A 23,181-nucleotide genomic window follows, 5' to 3' on the forward strand; every position below is an offset into this window, starting at 1 on the left:
ATGCAGTTTTAGAACCCAATCCAGGAGGATAGTCAAATACAAATAGGCTCCTTAGAAGGAGTTTCAATGTTTTACCAAAATATTTCACACAACTAAATTAAGTGCTTGCTAGGAGAGATTTGCCAAGAACTTGGTTTTCTGATATAGTTGTGGTTCAGGACCAAGAACTGGTAGTACCCTGTCCCATCTGCTAGTAGAGTCAAACTGTGGATCATATAACGTAGATTTAGTCTTGAAAATATTCATGGCGCATTTGGTTCACTGTTGATTTGACTTTTAAAAATGTATTCTCCTTTAAATAACTTAATTCAGAGTCATCTTATATCTAGCTTGTTGTGGGTTTTAGAAATTGGATCTTTTGGTAAACATAGTAATTTGTTTTTGAGAATTAGTTTGCCTAATCGATAAAGAGGAGGAAGCTTCAGCCCTGTCTAAAATACATGTCACCACATTTTCTTTGCTTATTAGATTATCATGTCAGTATAAATATATTATCATGCCAGTATATCATGTCAGGCATATTCACACTCATGCCATCAGGACAGTACTTAGGAGCGTTTAAGACTCAGTACAGTCCCTAAGAAGGCCAGTCTGAGGCTAACTTCAGGTTTTATCAGGAAGGTGCAGTCCAGATAGTTATATTGAAGCAAACGTAAACTGAGACTGTCCCAGCAAACAAGGAGGTTTGGCCGTAGCTTTTGTGCATGTGTTCATTTTGGCTACACTGTCAGTCTTGGGCTAACTTTAAATTTTATCATCAGAACTGAGACTTGAGAGTAAAACACTATGAACTAAAAGATTACTGACAAATCTTTCATAATCAGGAGCTATTACATACTCCAAAAGATGAGGCTTCATACCTTAATTACTGTTATCAACAATTTATACGTAATTTTGAAAATGTTTTTGATATGTAGATAATTTTTTTTTTCGCCTAAGACAGAGAAAGTCAGCCATGTGCTCATCAGATAATATTTTCTGGTAGTGAAGAGATTGGACATTTTCTTAGTAATAAAATAGCATCTATACCATATAATTCTTATAATATAAAGTAAATTAACAGACATAGATGGGTATTCATGATTTCATCTAAAAAAATACTGGAAAATCTCAGTTCATTCGGTGCAATTTTATTATCTCTGGTTTATGACCAGCCTGTTGTTAAAGCACCATAGAAAGCATTTAAATATGATTTACTGTTAAGTAGCATTTGTGGTAAGATTATCTTAGAATATATCCATTGGTACCAAAAAGACCTCATAAGGTAGCTTAACAGTGTGAACATCAAGGACACTTTTATATGAGAAGGCACTATAATAATTACCCGAGTCTCTACTTGTCACAGTTTATTTTGGATTTTTAACTCAGTAATTGAAATATCTTGTCCTAAACACCTTTTGGGGGGAATAAAGTAAATTACTTTTAATGCCACGAACACTGATTCTAGTTTTTAGGGGAAACAGTCATACTTTATACTTATATCATTTAATATGCCTTTTAAGGAAATCAGACCCAGATTCTAAGTGATTATATTAAATGTTTTAAGTTCCAGACTAGGGAGATAGCATTTATCATAGTTGTTGCTTTCAAGCAGGAAGCATAACATTTTATTAAGTTGATAAAACAAATCACTGACTAAAATGAAGTTTAATGAAAGTTCTCTATCAGAAGAACTTACCATTTTAACATATGACTGTAATATAGTACAGTCAGTTCAGTTGTGTAAATAATGCTTTAGAAATAATAAGTGGAAATATTTAGGCCAATTTTTTGCATTGAAGCAAGATTGAGTTCAAAAGTAGCTGCAGTTATTTATGTATTCATTGCTTTCCCATATATTTCAAGATGATGATTTTTCTGTGAATTGTTTCCTCTTTTTATGTTAATACTCTGGAATATTTTGATAAGCCTTCTAACCCTCAGTGACACTGGCAGGCATCAGAGGGGGTTAAGCATGTTCTAGTAGTCCTTGCTTGGCCCTCTTCTCTTCGTTTACTTGCCATCTCTGTGGACTTAAGATGTTGAAGGCTGTAAGGTCCTAACACCAAAGTGAGATTAGTTCTCCAGTCCTCTGCTCATGTCCTTCTTGAATATATAAGAACCCCATAAAACCACTGCCTTACAGAGACCTTTTACTCAGATCTGTACTTCTCAAGAAGATAAATCATTGCTTATAGGCATCTTAAAGCAGAGTCGAATTAACTTTGCCATTGTTTGCCATCCAGTTTAGTGAGTCACTGCTCTTGGTAATGTGGCATAACTCCCAAATCTTGAAGGTTCTGAGAATTAACAGATAGCCAGAACCGGTCTTCTATTTACATGTGCATCCAGCCCTTTATCAGTCTGTAGAACAGAGTATGAGGGAAGAATCCTACCAATATGTGTTTGCTACGACTAATGCTTGATGTTTGCTGTAGGCCAAGCACTCTGCTAAGTACTTTATACATACTAATGTATTTCATTCTCGTAGTAGTCCTCTGTGGAAGACTCTGTTCATTATCCCCATTTTGTAAATAAGGACAGAGAGGATAGGTATCTTTCCCCAGGTCACACAAGTAGTAGATAGTGAAGTGAGAATTTGAACCAAGGGTGTGAATTGGAATCAGTGTCTCTTTTTTGAGTCATTGGGAACCTTTACAAGTTATCAGATGTCAGGGTCAGGGAGGGATAGATTGGGAGTTTGGGATTAACATATACACTCTATTTAAAATAGCCAACACAGACCTACTGTGTACCATAGGGAACTCAATATTGTGTAAAATAACCTAAGTGGGAAAATAATTTGAAAAAGAATAAATACTTATATGGGTATAACTGAATCACTTTGCAGTACACCTGTAACTAACCCATCATTGTTAATCAACTATACTCCAATATAAAATAAAAATTAAATTTTTAAAAAGTTACCAAATATCTGTGAAGAAACCAAGGCAAAGAACCCCCATCTCCTGACACTCAGCCCAGTGTCTTTCCACTATAGTTCAAATGCGTCCGCATTGTTCATTGAAATGCTTGGATCAGCCTTTTTCTATCCAAGCGGTAAACTCTGAAGTAAATTCTAAGATGATAGAAACAATATTCTTGTGATCCAAACTGGAACACAGAGATGTTGTGAGCTTTCCTATTGGATCCTAAGGGAACAATAGTGTTAGATGAAGCTGACCAAATAGCTTAGGAGATGGTTGACATGGACATGTTGTGGTAACTCTGCTGTTGTTTCATGGTTTGAGAGAGACTGTTTTGTGGTAGCAGCTGGCTCATTTATTGTTTTCCTTTGGTATATTGGGAAGAGTTTGAGAAGAATCACATTGCAAACCAACTTTCAAATGAAAGCGTCTGATCTTCATATAATCCCCTCAGGGATTATGTGGTTGTCAGCGTTGGGTAAACTTGAACATAAAGCTTCCTTTGGTGGCTCACCCCCAGTGTTCCGTGTCGCTCCGCCCTCACGTGCCCTGCGTGGTAAACTTTCTCTGCAGGGCTGGCCCAGTGTCAGTATGTGTAAACCTCTTCATCCCAGCTTCTGCAGTTGTCTCAGAGCAGCGTGTTCAACTAGTCTCTGAATACTGGTTATACTCTCAGACTTGGACCCAACTCTAGAAATAAAAGTGGTCTTTTCCCAATTCAAATAAAAAGCTAAGCCTTTAAATAAAATTGTCCTCTTTCCCCAAGTATGTAAGTTTAAAACTTTTGGCATCTGCTGCTACTTAGACAGCAAAATCAATGAAGACATATCCAACAGAAATTAACAAAAATCTTGCTAACATCCAGTCATGTCTAATTCAGCAGCTTGGTTTGTTTGTTTGTTTTTCATGGATACATGTTCTTGGCTGTGATTTCATGTTGCATATTTATAATACATCTTCTGTTGGAAAATATCAATGTTTTATGGTTTTACAAAAGCATGAATTTCCACATAGTTTGAGAAGCTCTGTTGAGCTTTGTGAGATGTTTATTCCACAGATACCGTGTGAAATGTTTCAGCAGTGGTAGGTAAATAATTTTTTAAAGACAAAGGATGGAAATCAAGTTAGAGGAGCATCGAGAAACACTGCTATTAAAAATCTTAAACTGTGAGACGATAATATTACTCAACATGAGTAAGTCCCCACAGCTAGTCATTTTAGGGGGAGTTTCACAACTAAAATCATTCAGTAAAAGACTAAGTCCTCATATACAGTCAGCTCTCCATATCCACAGATGCCTTTACCATGCCATTTCAAATAAGGGTCTAGAGCATCTCGGACTGGGGAGTCTAGTCGAGGGGGGTCGGGGGGGGAGTTCTGGAACCAGTCCCTTGCAGATACCGAGAGACTGCTATGTGTGTTTTGTTTGTTTACAGTTATATCATGCATCTCCACTTAAAATAGGCATCCTCCATATTGTCTGCATAGCCTTGGCAGGACTTTGAGGCAGAAGGACTTGATAAGGTTTGCTGACCTTGAATTAAACGCTCGTCTCCTGCAGGCAGCCTGCCCAGTTTTTAAAGAGTAATAAGCCTTCCAGGCGTGTTCTCTAATAATAGAGCAAGGAAGCCCTAACAGAAACAGGAACATTTGGAGAGCATTTCTCACTCTGACGGACTCTCTGTGGAATTTTTACCCTCTTTTTCTTTGGAGTCCATTCAGAAAAAAAAATTTTTAAGTCACACCAAGGAGAAAGATCGAATTTACTTAATTAATTTCTTCAGTAATGTGCTGCTGTTCATAGATGAGAGGTGACTGACCAAAATACATATATATATATTTAGAGTTTGGGGTTTTATTTTTTTGTTTTCTGTTTTTGGGAGGCATGCCATGCAGCTTGTGGGATATCAGTTCCCTGACCAGGGATTGAACCTGTGCCCTCAGCAGTGAAAGCAAAAAGTCCTAACCACTAGACTGCCAGGGACTTGCCAGTTTTTTCCTGTTCTTGATATGTTTTTTGTTTATAGTCTGTTTTTCACATGTTTTTGAAGGCAGCTGTCTGAAATTAGGAAGGCAGTCTGTAATTTGAGGAATAACCTGGTTAAAGGTTTTTGACTAGGAAAGGGGTCTGGCAGGCTACAGTCCATGGGATTGCAAAGAATCGGACATGAGTTAATGACCAGACAACAAGAGTTCAAGAACTAATTGGACCATCTTTTGAGTTTTTCATTAGAAATGCTTTAAGGTAGCTAATAGTCTTTTCACTTTGGGGGGTGTGGGCATCAAGTCCCATACTCATAATATGTATATTTTATTTCTCTTTTACTAAACTTTATATTTTGGATTATTTCATAGAAGAAGGACAGGAAAATGGAAACTTTTTTGTTCAAGAATTTCTTGGTTCTCACTTTGCTAACAGAGAGGAAACTTTGTTATAATGCCGAATTACACTTTTTTAAAGGAACAAAGTATGTATTCTGTCTGAACAAAATTTTGTCCTTGGAGGATTCATGATATTTATAGAAGAGTTTTTGTTTAGGTTTGCCAACTGTGGAAATTGTTTACTCTTTACCATTTGGTACAAGTTAGTAGATCTTTTACTTCTATTCCTAGCAGGCACCCCATTCCAGTACTCTTGCCTGGAAAATCCCATGGATGGAGGAGCCTGGTAGGCTGCAGTCCATGGGGTCGCTAAGAGTCGGACACGACTGAGCAACTTCACTTTTACTTTTCCTTTCATGCACTGGAGAAGGAAATGGCAACCCACTCCAGTGTTCTTGCCTGGAGAATCCCAGGGACGGGGGAGCCTGGTAGTCTGTGGGGTCTATGGGGTCACACAGAGTCGGACACGACTGAAGCGAATTAGCAGCAGCATTTTTTAGACAGTTTTATTGAGACATAGTTCACTTATCATTCAGTTCGCCCTTTGTGTACAATTCAGTGGATTTTCGGGCATTCACAGAATTGTACAGCTATCATCCCGTTCAATATTAGTAATTTTTCATCACCTCAGAAAGAAATCCCATACCCATTAGAGATCACTCCCGATTTCTCTGCACACCTCCCAGTCATAAGTAGCCACTAATCTATTTTCTGTCTGTATAAATTTACCTATTTTAGGCATTTCATATAAATGGAATCATACACTGTGATTGACTTATTTCATCTGGCATAATGTTTTCAAGAGTCATTCAGTTGCTGCATGCATCAGGAACTTCTCTCCTTTTTGTTGAGAAATAATGTAATAAAGGTATGCCACGCTGTTTATCTGTTCACTAGCTGAGGAACGTTGGGGTTGTTTCCACTTCGGGCCTATAGTAAATAATACTGCTATGAACACTGATGGCAACTTTTTATATGTGTTTTCATGTGTTTGAGCATAAACCCAGGAGTGAAACCCTTTCCATTATTCTTGCCTGGAGAATCCCCATGGACAGAGAAGCCCGGTGGGCTACAGTCCATGGGGTCACAAAGAGTTGGACACGACTGAGCAACTAAGCAGCAGCAGCGTAGTAACTCTGGGCTTAATGTATTTGAGGAACCACCGAACTTTTCCAAAACTGCTGTAACATTTTACGTATGTACAATGGAATATTACTCAGTGATTAAAAAAGAATGAGATGCCATTTGCAGCAACATGATGGACCTGGAGATTATCATACTGAGTGAAGTCAGACAAAGACAAGTATCACTTGTATTATATACAGAGTATTATATATGTGTGTGTGTGTACATGTATTATATACAGAATCTAAAAAAAAAAATGAAATATATTTACAAAACAGAAACAGAGAATGAACTTATGGTTACCAGGGGGCAAAGGTGGAGGAACAGATTGGAAGTTTAGGATTGACGTGTCACAGTGCTATGTTTAAAACAGATAACCAACAAGCAGGTGGCTCAGTGGTAAAGAATCTGCCTGCCAGTGGAGGAGACAAAGGTTTGATCCCTGATCCTGGATCCTTATATTCTTAGTTTGAGTGTTTTGATCATGAAAGCATTGGATTCTTTGTCCTTTCCTCTAGAGATGTGGTATATTACATTAATTGATTTGGGGAGATACTAAATTCATCTTCTGTTCCTAGAATAAATATCACTTGGTCATGATGTATGTTCCTTTTTACATGTTGCCAAATTCCGTTTGCTATTATTTTGTTGAGGATTTTTGAATCTGTACTCATAAGAGATTGATCTGTAGTTTTCTTATGATGTCTTTATCTGGTTTTGGTGTCCCAATTAATGCTGGCCTCATAGAGTGACTTGGGGAATGTTCCCTTTTCTTCTGTCTTTTGATAAGTTTGTGAAGAATTAGTGTTCTTATGTAAATACTTGGTGTGTGGATGCTCAGTAGCTTCAGTTGTGTTGGATTCTTTGCAACCCGATGGGCTGTAGCCCACCAGGCTCTTCTGGGATTCTCCAGACGAGAATACTGGAGTGGGTTACCATGCCCTCTTCCAGGGAATCTTCCCAACCCAGGGATCAAATCCACATCTCTTGCATCTCCTGCATTGGCAGGCGGGTTCTTTACCACTAGCACCAAATCACCTGGTTGTAGGCTTTTCTTTCAGGATAGCTTTAAAATGACCAATTCATTCTCTTTTCTTCATTCTCATTAATTACAGATCTATTCAAATTTTCTGTCTTTTCTTGATTCAGCCTCAGTACTCTGTCTTCCCAGGAATTTATTCTCTTCATTTCAGTTATCCAATTTGTTAGTGTACAGTTACTCATAGTATTCTTTATAATTGTTTTTTTAAGATCAGTAGAAATATCTAGTCATAGATCTGTAACTAGTAAATAGTTACTTTAACCCAGAAAATAACTCTTACCTTTGGGGCCCTTTCTAGGGATAGAAGATACTTGAAATGCAAAGAACTGTTGAGTCCCTCATTGTTAAACATCAGCATTAATTCCTGCCTGGCGCAGAATATTGAGACAGAGCCTTTGGGAAACAATGTTAAGAGTGGTTAACATATGCTTTTAATACTGTTCAAAGAAATATCTCTGGGTTAAGAAATCCTCTTCCTAGAAACTTGCAGGCTTCCATAACCTTGAGCAGAAACCCTTGGCCTGATGTCCAGCTTTCTGTATGTGGAGGTGACACTGCCGCCTGCAGAGCTGTCAGGTTCGTTTTTCATTACAGAGTCTCAGCAGTTCTTTAGAGCCTTACGTAGTCAGATCTCTTATGGTAAACTTTAAAGGACTGACCAAATTTTCAGGTGATGGGTTTTCTCTCTCATTTTTAGCTTCTCTCATTTTATTGATTTTCCAATTTATAGAATGTGTCGAAACATATTCTTTTATATTTAGAACGTAAAGTCTTGAATGCAGGGAAATTTCAGACCAAAGTAGTATATATAGTATATATACCCAGGCAACATACAGAGTGCTATAGAGGAGATTATTTTCAACTGTGAAAGAGCAGAGACTAAAAGATTTCTGAATCTAGGATTCCCCACTCTGACAAGTACATTCCCATCCTAAACCTGTATTAACTCTTCTGGCCAAAAGTCATTGTGCAGGGTTTTTGTTTTTGTTTTTGTTTTGTCATGAAAACCTTTCTCTCTCTTAATAAAACGTTTAGATTCCCATTATAGAAATCTATTATAAAAGCACTTTGAGAAGGCTATTTACAGGTCAACAAAAGATAAATTGTTAAAATTAATAGTGATATTAAATGTTAAATGCAAATAAATGTTCAATTTACTAAGAGTTTTAAAATCTTGATTATTGCAGACAACTATTATGTATCTCTTTTTCAAAAATATTCTATTTTGAAAGAGAGGTGCTCACACCATAAAAAGAGAAAAGGTAACTTTACATTGGAGCTGTCTGCATCTAGAACAAAAACCTGTAGGTGCCATTGTTAAGGAAGTTAGATAGTAGATCAAATTATTGGTTGTACAGAGTAAGCAATGAGATTTCTCAATTGGAAAAGACAATTTAAGTCCTAGAAGTTGGCTCTCAGGAAACCACTGAACAAATAGATTTGGGTAAACATTTTTCTAATTATAAAAGTTAGTAATATACATAGTTCATAAAATTGAGAAAAAACAATCTTGAAGTGTATGGAGTCAAAAGTGAATATATCTCTTTACACCTTTGTGTTCACACCCCCATGCTATATTTCTCCACTCCCCCAAACTGTTAACAGTTTGATCTGTAATGTTTCAAACTTTCTTTTGTTGTAATTGGTATTTTTGTAATACCAATTCTTTTTTTGTAATTGTTGTAATTGGTAGTTTTGTTTGTTTTGGTTTATATTTAGCATGTAAACATACACACAGGACCTATTTATTTAACTTACAAAAATGTGATCTTGCTACAGGTAATGTATTATGACCTGGTGTCTTTACTTTATGTGTCTTAGGTATATTTTTAGTGCCCTTTTATAGTAACTCATTCTTTTTAGTAGCTGTATGATAGTTCATCATATGGATTGACTATCACTTATGTAACCATTCTCCTACTGGTATTTAGATTGTTTCCAGTTTTTAGTGCTATAGATAACTGAAGTTAATATCCTAGGACATGTCTCTGCGTATGTTCAAGCATTTCTGTAGACTGCCTTCCAGGAGGTGGAATGGTTGATTAATTGTCATTGATTCACATTTGTGCAGTATCTTCTGACATCCTTACCAACACTAAGTATTAGCAGTGTTTTGTATCTTCGCCAGTCTGATAGATTAAAAAAAAAAAAAAAATACTGGTAGGGAGTTGCCTAGCCATCCAGTGGTTAGACTCTGTGCTCTCACTGATGAGGGCCTGGGTTCAATCCCTGGTTGGATAACTAAGGCCCCACAGCCAAGCAGACAAAAAAAAAAAATGGTAGCTTATTGTTTTAACTAGCATTTTTCTGATTACTAATGAGATTGTTGAGCTTCCCTGGTAAAGGGAAGTAAAGAATCTTCCTACAGTGCAGCAGACCCAGGTTTGATCCTGGGTCAGGAAGATCCCCTGGAGAAGGAAGTATCAACCCACTCCAGTATTCTTGCCTGGGAAATCCATGGACAGAGGAGCCTGGTAGGCTACAGTCCGTGGGATTGCAAAGAGTCAGACATGACTGGGCATCTGTCACTTTCTGTTCACTTTGATCTTGACGCAGGAAGGCATTCCATATGTTAGATGGAACAGTCAAAGGCACAGTGATAGGACTGAATGTGCCCTTATCATGGGAATTTCAGAGCTGTAAGGAAAATACCAAGGAATAGGGTTAGAAAGGCCTAAATATTCAGTAAAAGATTCAGGAAATAGTAGCCTCCTATACGTGGATTTGAATTATAAATGAAAAATATACTGAATCTTTTCTTCCCCTCTAGTACTGGATGAACGAATACACCTCTTCCATCGGAATTGGAGTTTTTCATTCAGGAATTGAAGTATATGGCAGAGGTATGTGTGCACACAGTCTAAATACACTTTCTGAAGGTTTTTCTCGTTTAAAGGGGTTGCAAAATCATGACTGTAGCTCTTCCCCCTTTTTTTTAAGTACCATACTTTATTGTAGAAATAGGGGGAAATCTCCCCATATTTGTTTATACTGTATTTTGGAAAAATGCCCAAAATTGAATGTATTTGAGGAGAAAGTACTCAAACTACAGACATGTTCATTGATTTGGTTATCTTTTATTCTAAATCCTGTGTCTTAAAAAATATTTTCCTTTTGAGATTGTTATACCATGACAGTTTTGCCTTAATCTATATTGACCTTCCTGAGAAACCTTGCACTTTGAAAAGATAGTATGATATAAATAATCATTTTGGTTGGAAAAGGATTGGTGCTGGAACGTCAATTTTGAAATACCAATTTCCTGAGGGAATTTCTGTAACTTGTTTTTGTAGACCTACAAATGTATAGTTATAAAGTTTAAAAATATTACTGAGCAAATCCTGCCTTTGAATACATGTTGCTTTTTGCTTAAGAGTGATGGCCTTTGTCATTATTTGAGCCCTTTTTATTCTTTATTACCATTCATTATGATAAACGTAGCTGGAACCACTCAAACCAAGCAGCTCTGTTTCAACAGCTTTTTCCTTTGTTCTAATTCTCTCTCTTGGTACAAGATAATCTCCTGACCATGTTTTAAGTAGAATGTTGTTCATAAGACAGATCACGTTGCTGATTTCACCAAGGTTGTAATAATATACTAGTTTGAATCATAAGCTCACCCTGTAGCAGAAATGCTCTTATTTGCTTCAGCTAGGAGAAGGAACTGGCAACCCACTCCAGTATTCTTGCCTGCAGAATCCCAGGGACAGTGGAGCCTGGTGGGCTGCCGTCTGTAGGATCGCACAGAGTCGGACACGACTGAAGCGACTTAGCAGCAGCAGCAGGCAGTCTTTGTGACCTCTCAGATTATGCTACTGCAGTTTCTTCCCAGTTACCCCTGAAGACTACATTTGTCGTTTGGTCGCTAAGTCATGTCTGGCTCTTTGTGACCCCGTGGTACCAGCTTAGCTAATACAAGGAAAAGGCTCATTGACTACATGTGTCAGTGTGGTGTTTTACTGTCCCCTTTTATATGCTAAATTAGCTGCTTCAAGGTGCAGTGTACCATATTAAATATTGGCTATAAAAATCTGCCATGGAAGCTCCATTTTACTTGAAAGACTGCATCTACCAGAAAGCAGAGGGGTTTGTGTTGAAGGTTCCAGTGGTTGGTGTATTGATACAGGTGCGATTGTAGCCCATGGGCTTGCTCCCTGTTTGATGTGGCTTTTGCCAAAGTTGCAGGAATGTTCGTTTTTAACTGAATTTGAGTGGTATGTTACAGTTTTTAAAGTGCCATTGATTTTGGAACCACATGACCACGCTACTCTGAGGTAGATTGTAGCATGGGGCAAACCTGCAGAAAGTCATACTGCTAATTAACAAAACTAAGACTTGAACCCAAGTATTCTCATATACTAGTCCATTATCCTTTTATCTGCCTAATCATTGTTCCCATTCATAAAATGACTTAGGAATAATTAGAAACATGGTTCAAAAGAGCAAAACCAGAACCAACTACATTCCTAAAAGTGAATTATTGCTTCTTGAATAGACAAATAAGTGGGCCTACAATTTTACTATAATTGAGAACATTAAAAATCAAAATATGGTTTTTCGATATCTAACCTTATCTACAATGTTTTATAAAGTTCTGTTATTAAAAAGTTATATGTTTCAGAATTAAATGCCTTCTTATTCTACATTGTTGTTGTTTCTTATGAAAGATCTGAATCAAAAGTAAACTTAGAATTGCCTTGTTCTTTCCCATGCCTTGTTCTAAAACCTTTTAAGATTATATTTAATAAATTTGAGTGACAATATTAATTTAAGCATTTGTTTAGAATTCTTTAAGTCTACTACAGTTTTCCATTTAAATATCAAAGTATCTCATACCATAATTGTTGCCAGAAACTTTATTTCCTTCCTGATTTGAAACCATGCTTCGTTTTCATTCTGGCTGAGAGTTGTGTCTGTCAGTCTGGATGTACATTCACTGTATGTGATCCAAGCTGCTGTCTCTCTCTCACAAATGTGCTGTGCGGTGTGTGTCAGGGGCTGTGTGTATTCATTTTTCAGCTGATTTTTTCTTGAATGAGGGGGATGGAATTCCATTTTTCTGGTTTCCTAATGTTTCATTCTTAATCAAAGATAAAGATAAATCCCAAGAACCTTGAAAACTCATTGTTATTAGACAGTTTTTCCAGTAAAATACAAGTTTGAAATTTGACCACTTTAATTTTTAAATGGCACAACACTGAACTGACCACCTACATACTTCGGTGTGATAGGGAAACACTGGAACTTTTTTCTCTTTTGAGTGTTAGGCACTCTCCTCTAGCCATTATAAAGTAAACATGGAAGTCAGAATTACCTTGGAGCATCTTTTATTAGAGTTTCAAGTCTTGCGTCAACTGTTCTATACAAGTAATAGCTAAATGAGATGTTTGTGAAAGCATTACTAAATTGAAAATATTTAGATGGTATCATTATTATCTTCATCATTTATTAAATCTAATTCAGCATACTGGTTAAATTTTATGTGATAAATACTAAGAATCATGAGTTTTCTCTTTTCAGAATTTGCTTATGGTGGCCATCCTTATCCCTTTTCTGGAATATTTGAAATTTCCCCAGGAAATGCTTCTGAACTAGGAGAAACATTTAAATTTAAGTAAGTAGGGAGGATAATTTTTATTACACTGTCTTAGGTGCCAAAACTTGTATTCAGGCATACAGAATTCATTCTGTAGATTTAAAAATATAGCAAGTTAAAATGTTTCTTCAATGTTGTTTTAGTTGCTAACGCTTTAAAATCAAATCTAAGTCGTGTAAAGATAGTAATCAGCCAGATAAAGTGCCTGAAAGAAGCTAGTCTGTTGCTCTTACTGAGGACCCACGGAAGTTATTTTATCTGCTTTACAAATGTTTTTACCTTAATGTAAGACTTTGCTTTAACAGACTTTCCTATCTAATGATTGCTTCCCTCAGTCTCCTATTTGGAGGGAGATGGAGGAAAGATTGTGACCTACCTAACACTCTTAAAAACCTCTTCATTTTCCCAGTGAAAGAGACACTATTTATAAACTTGAAATAACTAAAATAATCTGAATAGATTAGCCGAGAAAGTATTGTTAAGGTATTATATGCATTGATAGACCTAAAATGTATGGATATGAGTGTACTCTGGAGCCTTGGGAGTAGTAAAAAGCACCGAAAACCTACTGCTAATGCTGATAATCAAATTGTCATTCCTTAATTAAGTTTTATATTTAAAGTGATATTTAGAATCTTAGTTTCAAGGAGCTTTAAAGAAACTTCTAGGCCTATAATAGTTTCCAAGTGAAAAATAATGACATGAGGTTATAACACTGAAATTCAGTATAAGGCTATTCCCTTTTATCACTACTGAGTTAATGGTTCTCTTAGCCTATAACCAATTTGAAATATTTACACACGTAAGTGCTATAATGCCAGCCTGAATCCATCTGTTAGGTCTCCCTTTTGCCAAAACTCCTAGGTAAAAGGATTTTCTGAGTGTCGTCAGCTTTCTTGGATTCTAACTTGAATCTGACTAAAATTGTACTCTCTGTTGAATGATGTCTATTGCATTTCCAGGGTAGTAGTTTAGAAGTGGTGGGGGGTTGGTTTGTTTTTTGGTTTGGTGTATTGTTTAGAACGGGTTTGTTTTTATGCCTTTTTTTAAAATTAGTCATTTGGAAGTTGATCTCACTGCAGCCCAGTGGCAGGTAACTTAAAAGATTATTTTTAAGTGAGACTATGACCAGCTATTTGATGGCAGCTGTAATTAAGCAAGAATATTTGCAGCGTGGATCTGGTGCTCTAGTAATGTAAATTCTAATGCAATAGTAATAAAAATAACTGTGATATTACATTTTTACTATAATACTGTTTAATAAGGGGAATGACTTATTTTGAGTTTGTTTTATTTAGAAGTGGTATACTTAAGAGTTCATTGCTTTTAAAAAGTAGAAACTAAAATAATCAGATTATTAAAATACCTCATTTACTTTTTAGTCTTATTACATTAACCCTGCTTTGTTAAACACCCATCATAATAATCCTGGAAATAAACATTTCTGGAAATAAGTCTTTAAGCATGCCTATAATACAACTCACACAGCTATATTCTTTTTTTCTTTTTCCTTTTTTTTCTTTAAGAGAAGCTGTTGTTTTAGGGAGCACTGACTTCCTAGAAGATGATATAGAAAAAATTGTGGAAGAATTGGGAAAAGAATACAAAGGCAATGCCTATCATTTGATGCATAAAAATTGCAATCACTTTTCTTCGGCTTTATCAGAGGTAAATTTTATTCTAAAAGTTCTTCAAATAAATAACATTTACTCATATACTTACTGCCCCACTATATTTAGCAAGTTATTTTTTTCTGTTTATTTACATTATGCAATATATGGTATTTTATTTCTTTTCTGTAACTATTATATATGAGTGACCTTTCCAAAGTTGGTAACTTTAGAGTCAGCATAGTTTGGGTTTTTTTTTACTTTATGCATTCAATTCTTTTTAATTATATTTTTCTTTTGTATTGGAGTACAGCCGATTAACAATGTTGTGATAGCTTCAGGTGAACAGCGAAGGGACTCAGCCGTACATGTACATGTATCTGTCCTCCAAACTCTCCCTCCTGTCCAGGCTGCCACATAACATTGAGCAGAGTTCCCTGTGCTATATATAGGAGGACCTTGTTGATTATCCATTTTAAATACAGCAGTGTGTACATGTCCATCCCAAACTCCTTTACTATCCTCCCCCGCTCCGACTCTCAACCATAAAAGTTCATTTAGAGTCAGCACAGTTTTAAATTGTAAGTCTAGTCATGACCTAGCAAGTGTGTAGAGTGAGTACAATAATGAGTCGCTTCTTATTCTAATTTATTTTATTACAGCCTTATATTTTCACTTAAATTAATGCCAAGGGGATTGGGGGGGAAAATCATAAAAAATTAATGCCTAAGTGACTTCCACTTCTTAACCAATAAGATTTCTCTTTTCCTAACTTTTAGTTGCCAACTTCAACTTTTTTCTGGCTCTTACTTATTAATAAGTGATTCATTTCTCTTATCTAGAAGTTTCACTCTGCCAGTCATCACATAGGCACTTATTTGCCTTCCCAGTTCTTGGGTGCCAAGCAGAAAACCTAAAGTAGATCCAAAGTAAAGGACCTTAAAAAAGAAAATGGAGGGAAGAAAGTTAAAAGATTATAAAATAAGATCTGGAGAATTAAATGGCACTTGAAACCGCTTCCCAGCTTCCTGATACTTAGCAGATGGTCGCAGTGGCCACATCAAGTACCACAGGAATTGTGAAATATGTAAAGGAGAAAATGAGCTGCAGTTTCAGTGACCTCTGCAGAGCTGCTTAGCTAGCTGGCCCTTTTCACTGCCCTCCTGGCTTCCCCAGCATAGCTTCCAAACAGGGCTATAGCTCACTGTTGCTGTGCCTTGCCAGTTGTTTTCTGAGGACCAGTGGCATGTTTGTAAGATACACACCATGGATGTTGACTGAACCGTGTTGCAGGTGTCCACAGAAAGGGGCTTTTCCTCCATCGGGACCATCTGAAATCGAGCTGCTGACCAGCTCTGTATTTCTCAGACAGAGACTGATTGCATTCCTGACTTGGTGATTGTTGCCAAAAGCTGCAAGTTAGGGGAGACCACATCACTAGGCCTGTGACCCCTCCTCCCTAGGACCACTCCTAACAGAACTTACTTTCAACCCCATCCCCGGGGTGTTTCAGTGCAGGCCCCTTCATGAGTATCAGAATTGAGTATCAGAATTCATTGCAGTTTGCAGCAACGGAGTGCTCACCTAACAACTCTGCTTTTCTCCCACCTGTCTCCTGGAGCACCCACCTGAATAAGGTAGCTTGATTACCACGTGCAGCCATCCCCAGACTCAGAGGGATCTTTTCTAGACCATTCACTAGATAAATGACCAGGAGGAAAGGAGGTGTTGGCTTATAGAAACCCATTTTGAAATTTTCTGGAAATTCAGGATTTAATCCTGACTGATTTCTCACATAATGCATCTAGCTGGTTAAATTATATAAAAATGTTTCCTCTGAAAACTCTTGTGTTCCTCATATATACTTCCCTTCCAGATCCAGACAAAAGGTCTGGGGGAGAGTGGGGCATTCTTTTTTTAATATGAAGTTACGATTGCTGAATGTGACATACTGATTTTGTAACAACAACAACAAAAGAAAACCCTGGCCCCTGAGGAGACCAGGATGGGTGAAGGCATTAATAATCTTTTCCCTCTCCCTGAGGAAGAGCTTTTCATTCTGCCTGCCTCAGCTGCTGCGGGCACTTTGAATTCAAACAGGCCACTGAGCTTGTAATCACAGTGACAGCACTGGCTCAGGGACAGCAGAAGGTGGGCCTCGCTCCTGCGCTCCCCACGCCGAACATGAGCAGATGTCTTCCACACTCACAAGGCTGATCACCTCGTGTCATGTACAGAAAGAACTGTTTGGGACTGAGTGCCTTCAGGCAGTCCCTCTGACCAAGATGCAGCTCATTTTTCAGACTGGAGCAGAGGGCCCTGTCCATTTGGGCTGCTGCAACAAAATATTGTAGACTGGTGGCTTGTAAACAATAAGAATTTATTTCTCCCAGTTCTGGAGGCTTGGAAGTCCCAGGTCAAGGAGCTGGCCGACCTCAGGGCCTGGCGAGAGGCCTGCTTCCTGGTCCACAGGCCATCTTCTCGCTGTCCTCACCCGGTGGACGCAGTGCAGAAGCTCCCACATCTCTTCTATAAGGCTGCTTACACCACTCCTGACCTGATTACCTCCTAGAGGCCCCACCCCCAAAGACCAGCACAGTGAGGGCTACAATTTCCACAGGACTTTTGAGGGGATGCAGATGTTCTGTCTGTAACAGGCCCACAGTGCTCACCACAGTGAGAAAGCACCTGGGGCCTTGTTAACCCTGTGCTGCCTGACTCATGTTTGCCCTGCTGAGAGTGCCCTGACTCCGTGAGCTTAGCTTCTGGTGGTGCCCTCTGGTATTCTCCTTCTGTGCGCACCCTGACTATCATGACATTGCTTCGGCCCTGGAAGATCTTTCAGGTCAACTTCAGCTTACTGGCCAGCATTGTGCTGTGCCTAAATTGATACCTTAGACCAGATGAAGAAAGCTCATACTGAAACTTAAACTTTGATGGTTTAATGGAGTTTATTTCAACTGGGTAAGTCTGGCACCCCTCAAGAGTGCAACTGAGCTCAGTTCTTCAAGTTGGTCTCAGTGCCACAGGGGGTCCTCTGATCATTTCTACTGTGACAGCTTGGCTGAGGGGTAAACTGTGCGAGAAAAGTAAACCAAGCAGCCTGGAGACTGCTGTCCTTAAAAACACCTGCATACAGAGTCATCCTTGGCTGCCTCTAAGAACTTGGTTTTCAGGAGGGTCTCATCTGCCCCAGACTCCCGCAGATTAAGGGCTCATGTACCTGAACTGTGTGTGTGAGTGCAACTAACGCTAAAGCCCTGCTTTGTTCTGGGAGGCTTAAGTACATGCTACGAAAGGGTGCCTATATGACCAGGCCTATATAAAAACCTCGGAGAAGGCAGTGGCACCCCACTCCAGTACTCACTCTTGCCTGGAAAATCCCATGGATGGAGGGGCCTGGTGGGCTGCAGTCCATGGGGTCACTAAGAGTCGGACACGACAGAGCGACTTCCCTTTCACTTTTCACTTTCATGCATTGGAGAAGGAAATGGCAACCCACTCCAGTGTTCTTGCCTGGAGAATCCCAGGGATGGGGAGCCTGGTGGCTGCCATCTATGGGGTTGCACAGAGTCGGACATGACTGAAGTGACTTAGCATAGCATAGCATATAAAAACCTTAGACATTAGGTCTCTCATGTTCCCCTAGTAATAAACATTCCGTGTGTGTTGTCACAGCTTCTTATCCTATGTGACTCCACTGTGAAGAGGACCTTTGAAAGCTTGTGCCTGATTTCCTCTGGACTTCGCCCTGTGCCTTTTTTTTTTTTTGCTAATTTTGTATTCTTTTTACTGTAATAAATCATAGCTATGAATACAACTATGTGCCAAGTCCTGTGAGTCCCCTCAGCAAATCATCTAACCTGGAAATGGTCTTGGGGGCTCCTGATACAGTTCCCTAGCATTCTCCAAAGGTAACAGATTTTTTTCAGAATGTAGTATAACTATAGATTCCGCCCCACCCCCCCACAGATTCAAAAATAATTGATATATTTCAGTTCAGTGCAGTTATTGTCCTTGTCCTATTTTTTATCGATGGGATTCTCTCTAAGTCAGCTTCTGAGTCTTTTGATATGATGCTAATTTTTTAAAACAATTTTATTGGCGTTTAGTTGCTTTATGTTATGTATGTTAGTGTCTGCCGTACGATAAAGTGAATCAGCTGTACGTATACATATGTCCCCTCTTTGGGTTTCGTTCCCGTTAGGTCACCACAGAGCATTGAGTAGTGTACCCTGTGCTATACAGTAGGTCCTCGTTAGCTATCTGTCGTATGCTGCTGCTGCTGTCACTTCAGTCGTGTCCGACTCTGTGTGACCCCATAGACGGCAGCCCACCAGGCTCCCCCGTCCCTGGGATTCTCCAGGCAAGAACACTGGTTGCCATTTCCTTCTCCAATGCAGGGAAGTGAAAAATGAAAGTGGTCGCTCAGTCGTGTCCGACCCTCAGCGACCCCATGGCCTGCAGCCTACCAGGCTCCTGCGTCCATGGGATTTTCCAGGCAAGAGTACTGGAGTGGGGTGCCATTGCCTTCTCCGATCTGTTGTATACATAGTAGTATATATATGTCAGTCCCAGTTCATCCCACCCTGACCTTGTTCATCTTTAATAGCCTTCTTGGGTTTTGGTATAATGAAATATTACAGGCTCATCTATGTATTTCCTACCTCAGAACTGTTTCCTTCTAGTAAATATTTGCTGCTAAGTCACTTCAGTCATGTCCGACTCTCTTCGACCCCATAGTCAGCAGTCCACCAGGCTCCGCCGCCCCTGGGATTCTCCAGGCAAGAACACTGGAGTGGGTTGCCATTTCCTTCTCCAAAGCAGGAAAGTGAAAAGTAAAAGTGAAGTCGCCCAGTCCTGTCTGACCCTCAGCGACCCCATGGACTGCAGCCTTCAAGGCTCCTCCATCCATGGGATTTTCCAGGCAAGAGTACTGGAGTGGGGTGCCATTGCCTTCTCCATAAATATTTAGAAATCTTAATCTGGGCATTAGGGTTGCTCCTTGCTAGTGCATTGGTGATAGTTTCTAGGTTTTTTTTTTTTTTTCCCTGCAGTAGACAGAGCTAGGACTTTTTTACAATTTCATAGTGATGTTTCTACTTAAAATTCAGGCTATAGGATTTTTACTTAACCTTATCAATAGTATATCTGTATTTTGCTATGCCAGGTATCAAATCCCATTTCTCAAGAACAACATAATTACCCATTCATTTTAATCCCTTTATACCTAAAACAACCTTGAAAGTGAAAGTGAAGTCGCTCAGTCATGTCCGACTCTTTGCGACCCCATGGACTGTAGCCTACCAGGCTTGTCTGTCCATGGGATTTTCCAGGCAAGAGTACTGGAGTGGCTTACCATTTCCTTCTCCAGGGGCTCTTCCCAACCCAGGGATCGAACCTGGGTCTCCCACATTGTAGACAGACGCTTTACCGTCTGAGCCACAACCTTAGAGTAATAGTATAACCACTGCCACCAGCAATATGACTACTGAAAAGTAGAAGCTTTTTGCAGTTCTATTTTTATTAGAGTATGGCTCAATAAAAGTAACAGTGTTTTGTAGTTAGTTGAAATAATTTTTTTCTTGTGTGGTTATGCCACCAGTTTTCTACACAGGGTCCTTGTTTCATTGATCTTTTTGGTTGGGGGGTGCTTTTTTGTTTAATTTTGTGTTTATAAAGTCTTTTCATGGTTCCACAGTCAAATGTGGGAGAAAGAAAAAACAAAATGTGTTCATAGCTTTCTAACTTCTCAATATCCACTCCCCTCCACCCTTCTTCCTTGGCCTTTAGAACTGTAAGAGAAAATATTGAATTGTTTTAGCCACTGAGTTTCTGATAGTTTGTTAAAGTTGCCACAGGGAACCAGTACAGATGTTGGTACCTGGAGATGGGCCACTATAACAATACCTTTACCAATGTGCAGGTGGTTTTAGAATTAGGTGATTGGTAAAGGCTGGAGCAATAATGAGGAGTTTGATAGAAAAAACCTGGATTACCTTGAACAGAGCAGAAATACTGAATATACAGATATTAAAGGTGCTGCTGGTGAGGGCTCAGAAGGAAATAAGGAACATGTTATTGGAAATTAGAGGAAAGGAAATCTTTGTTATATAGTGACAGGAAGCTTAGCTGAATTTTGTCCAGCAGTTTTGTGGAAAGCAGAACTAACTGTAAACATTAAACTTGAATATTTAGCTGATGAGATTTCCAAGCAAAGTGTTCAAGGTATTCTTTCTGCTTATGCACAGACGGAAAAAAAGAAATGAACAAAGAAAGATAAAATAAAGAAAGAAGAGTTCAGCGGCACAGGAGTCAGAACTTAATGATTTGGAATTGTTTGGCATGTCCAGGTGGAAAAGATGGTAAAAGTAGGGGCTTTTCTGTTAGGAAAGCATATTGTAGAGAGAAGGCCCAAGGGTGTGACTGGGTAACTGCTGCTGAAGAGATTAAAGATTCGACTCCTGGATCCTTTCAACCATCTCGGGAAATCAGGAGTAGAAATGGAATCTTCCAGGAGAGATCTACAGAGGAACCTCATACCTCGTAGAGTGAATCCCATGATGTACACAGGAGACTCAACATTTTTGAGGTTGTTACGTTAGTAGAAACACTGCCAGCTTGGAATAAAAGGGACAGAGAAAGGACAAAATGAAAGATGACTCTTGGATTCTCAGATTCTATAGGCAGGAAACAGGCTGGTGAGAAAGGATGATTTCATGGGCCCAGACAGCAGAACTGAGGACCACAGAGGATTAGTCCCAAGCCTTGAAACCTAATGGAGGTCGCCCAGTCAGATTTTGAAATTGCTTAGGACTAATAATTCCTTCCTTCCTTCCATGTTCTCCCTTTTAGAATGGGAATGTGGATACTTAATCTGTGCCTGTCCACCATTACATTTGGGGAGCATCCTATACATACGTTTCTCTACTTTTTTTTTTCACTTCACATTGTAGCATGGAGTTTATTCTGTAACAGCTGAATGATACTCCTTGTTTGGATGTGCCAAAATGTCAGTTTCCTATTAATGACATTTGGGTTATTTTTAGTCTTTGGCTATTACAAACAGTGCTGTAATTAGTAACCCTGTTCATACCTCTTTTCAGTAAATTCCTAGAAAGAGAGATTACCAAATTGATGCTTAAATGCAAAAGTAATTTTGTTATGTGAATCAAATATTTTTTGATCACTTTCCACAGTAAGAAATATATTTTACATCATGATCTAGATATGTATACATAATTAAAACAAGTATCACAGATACCCTATTATCTACAGTTTATTTCATTTTAAGAATTCAAGTTACAGTGCTCAATGACCTACTTACGAATCTTGACTCAAAGGTTAATAAAAGACATTGGCTTGATCGAGGATCTGCACACATTTTCTGAAAGAGTCATATAGTAAATATTTTAGGCCTGTGGACAACTATTCCTGGATTCCATTCTGTCTCTGCCATGGTAGCCTAAGAAGCGTAGGCCATAAAAAAAATGAAGGGGCATGGCTGTGTTACAGTAAAATTTTTATTTATAAAAACAGATGGCTTTAGTTTACAGAACTCTGTTTTAGGTTAATCTAGCCAGCTCTGGATGTTGAGATGAAGTCAGCTTTCCATAAAGTACATTCATACATAGAGAAATAAAATCAGGATTTAGGAAGGAGAATGAAGAAAAACACTTGGATAGTCAACAATTGCTTATTATATTAACCTAACTATTCCTAGTCACCACTTCTGTGGTAACCTTCAAATATACAAATCCCCCTAATTATGTCTTGGGTGTAAAATATAATGGAATACTTGTTTGCCTGTGTTTTTTAGAATAAACAGATAGGAATGGAATAATATAAGGTCATTGCTCAGCTTTCCCCCAGATCTACTTCATGCACATTCTTGAAGTATGTTTAAGTACTGTCTGCCTCTCAGGGCTTCCAGGCAGTGTAATCAAAAATGATCAAAACTTTCTACTTTCCCCCCAGAGAGACCACCCTCGGTTAAGACAGAGACATAGTGTTTAAATGAAGCCATTAAGGCAGAGGGCTAAAGTGTCACATTGCTTGATTACAGGTGCCAGCTTATTTACATTTTAGCTAATTTTTGGACATAAGATACTTTAAAACCAACGAAGCTAAACTAGCTGACACTTCACTTCTGGATCATAATTATCATTATTACAATGATTATAGTCTTTGACATGGTTGGAGGCAACACCACCACAGGGACAATAAAGCATGGCCTAGTTAAGCCCAGTTTCGGCTGTGGAAGGAAAGGAGGGTAATAAAGTTAGTATTATAGAAGACCTAGTTCATACTATTTGCAGTTGGAAAAAGATGGGGCTTACAAGTTTTGAGGATAAGGATGAGAACTGCCTGGCGCTCCTGGTACTTGACTAATATCTTCTTTCACACGTCTTTTCTTCTGTGTTCAAAATACTTCTACAAGCATCCCCAAGCAGTTGCAAAGAGCAAAGAAAGAAAGGAACTAAATGGAATTAGCTTGATTTTATAGATGTAAAAAATAAG

General features: G+C 38.5%; 1 protein-coding gene across 3 annotated transcripts in view; it reads left to right on the plus strand.

Moving 5' to 3' along the window:
- The window catches only part of DESI2 (desumoylating isopeptidase 2), a 44,534-nt gene that overhangs the window by 18,321 nt on the left and 3,032 nt on the right, over window positions 1-23,181 (plus strand). For 2 of the 3 annotated variants that reach the window (XM_005910636.3, XM_070385363.1), the window contains exons 2-4: window positions 10,226-10,298; window positions 12,976-13,069; window positions 14,578-14,719. In XM_005910636.3, coding sequence (XP_005910698.1) covers window positions 10,226-10,298; window positions 12,976-13,069; window positions 14,578-14,719 — 309 coding nt within the window. The remainder of the gene's footprint in view (window positions 1-10,225; window positions 10,299-12,975; window positions 13,070-14,577; window positions 14,720-23,181) is intronic. The other variant, XM_070385364.1, reaches the window with a different exon arrangement.

This window comes from Bos mutus, chromosome 16 (genome assembly GCF_027580195.1).
Source record: "Bos mutus isolate GX-2022 chromosome 16, NWIPB_WYAK_1.1, whole genome shotgun sequence".
NCBI lineage: Eukaryota > Metazoa > Chordata > Mammalia > Artiodactyla > Bovidae > Bos > Bos mutus.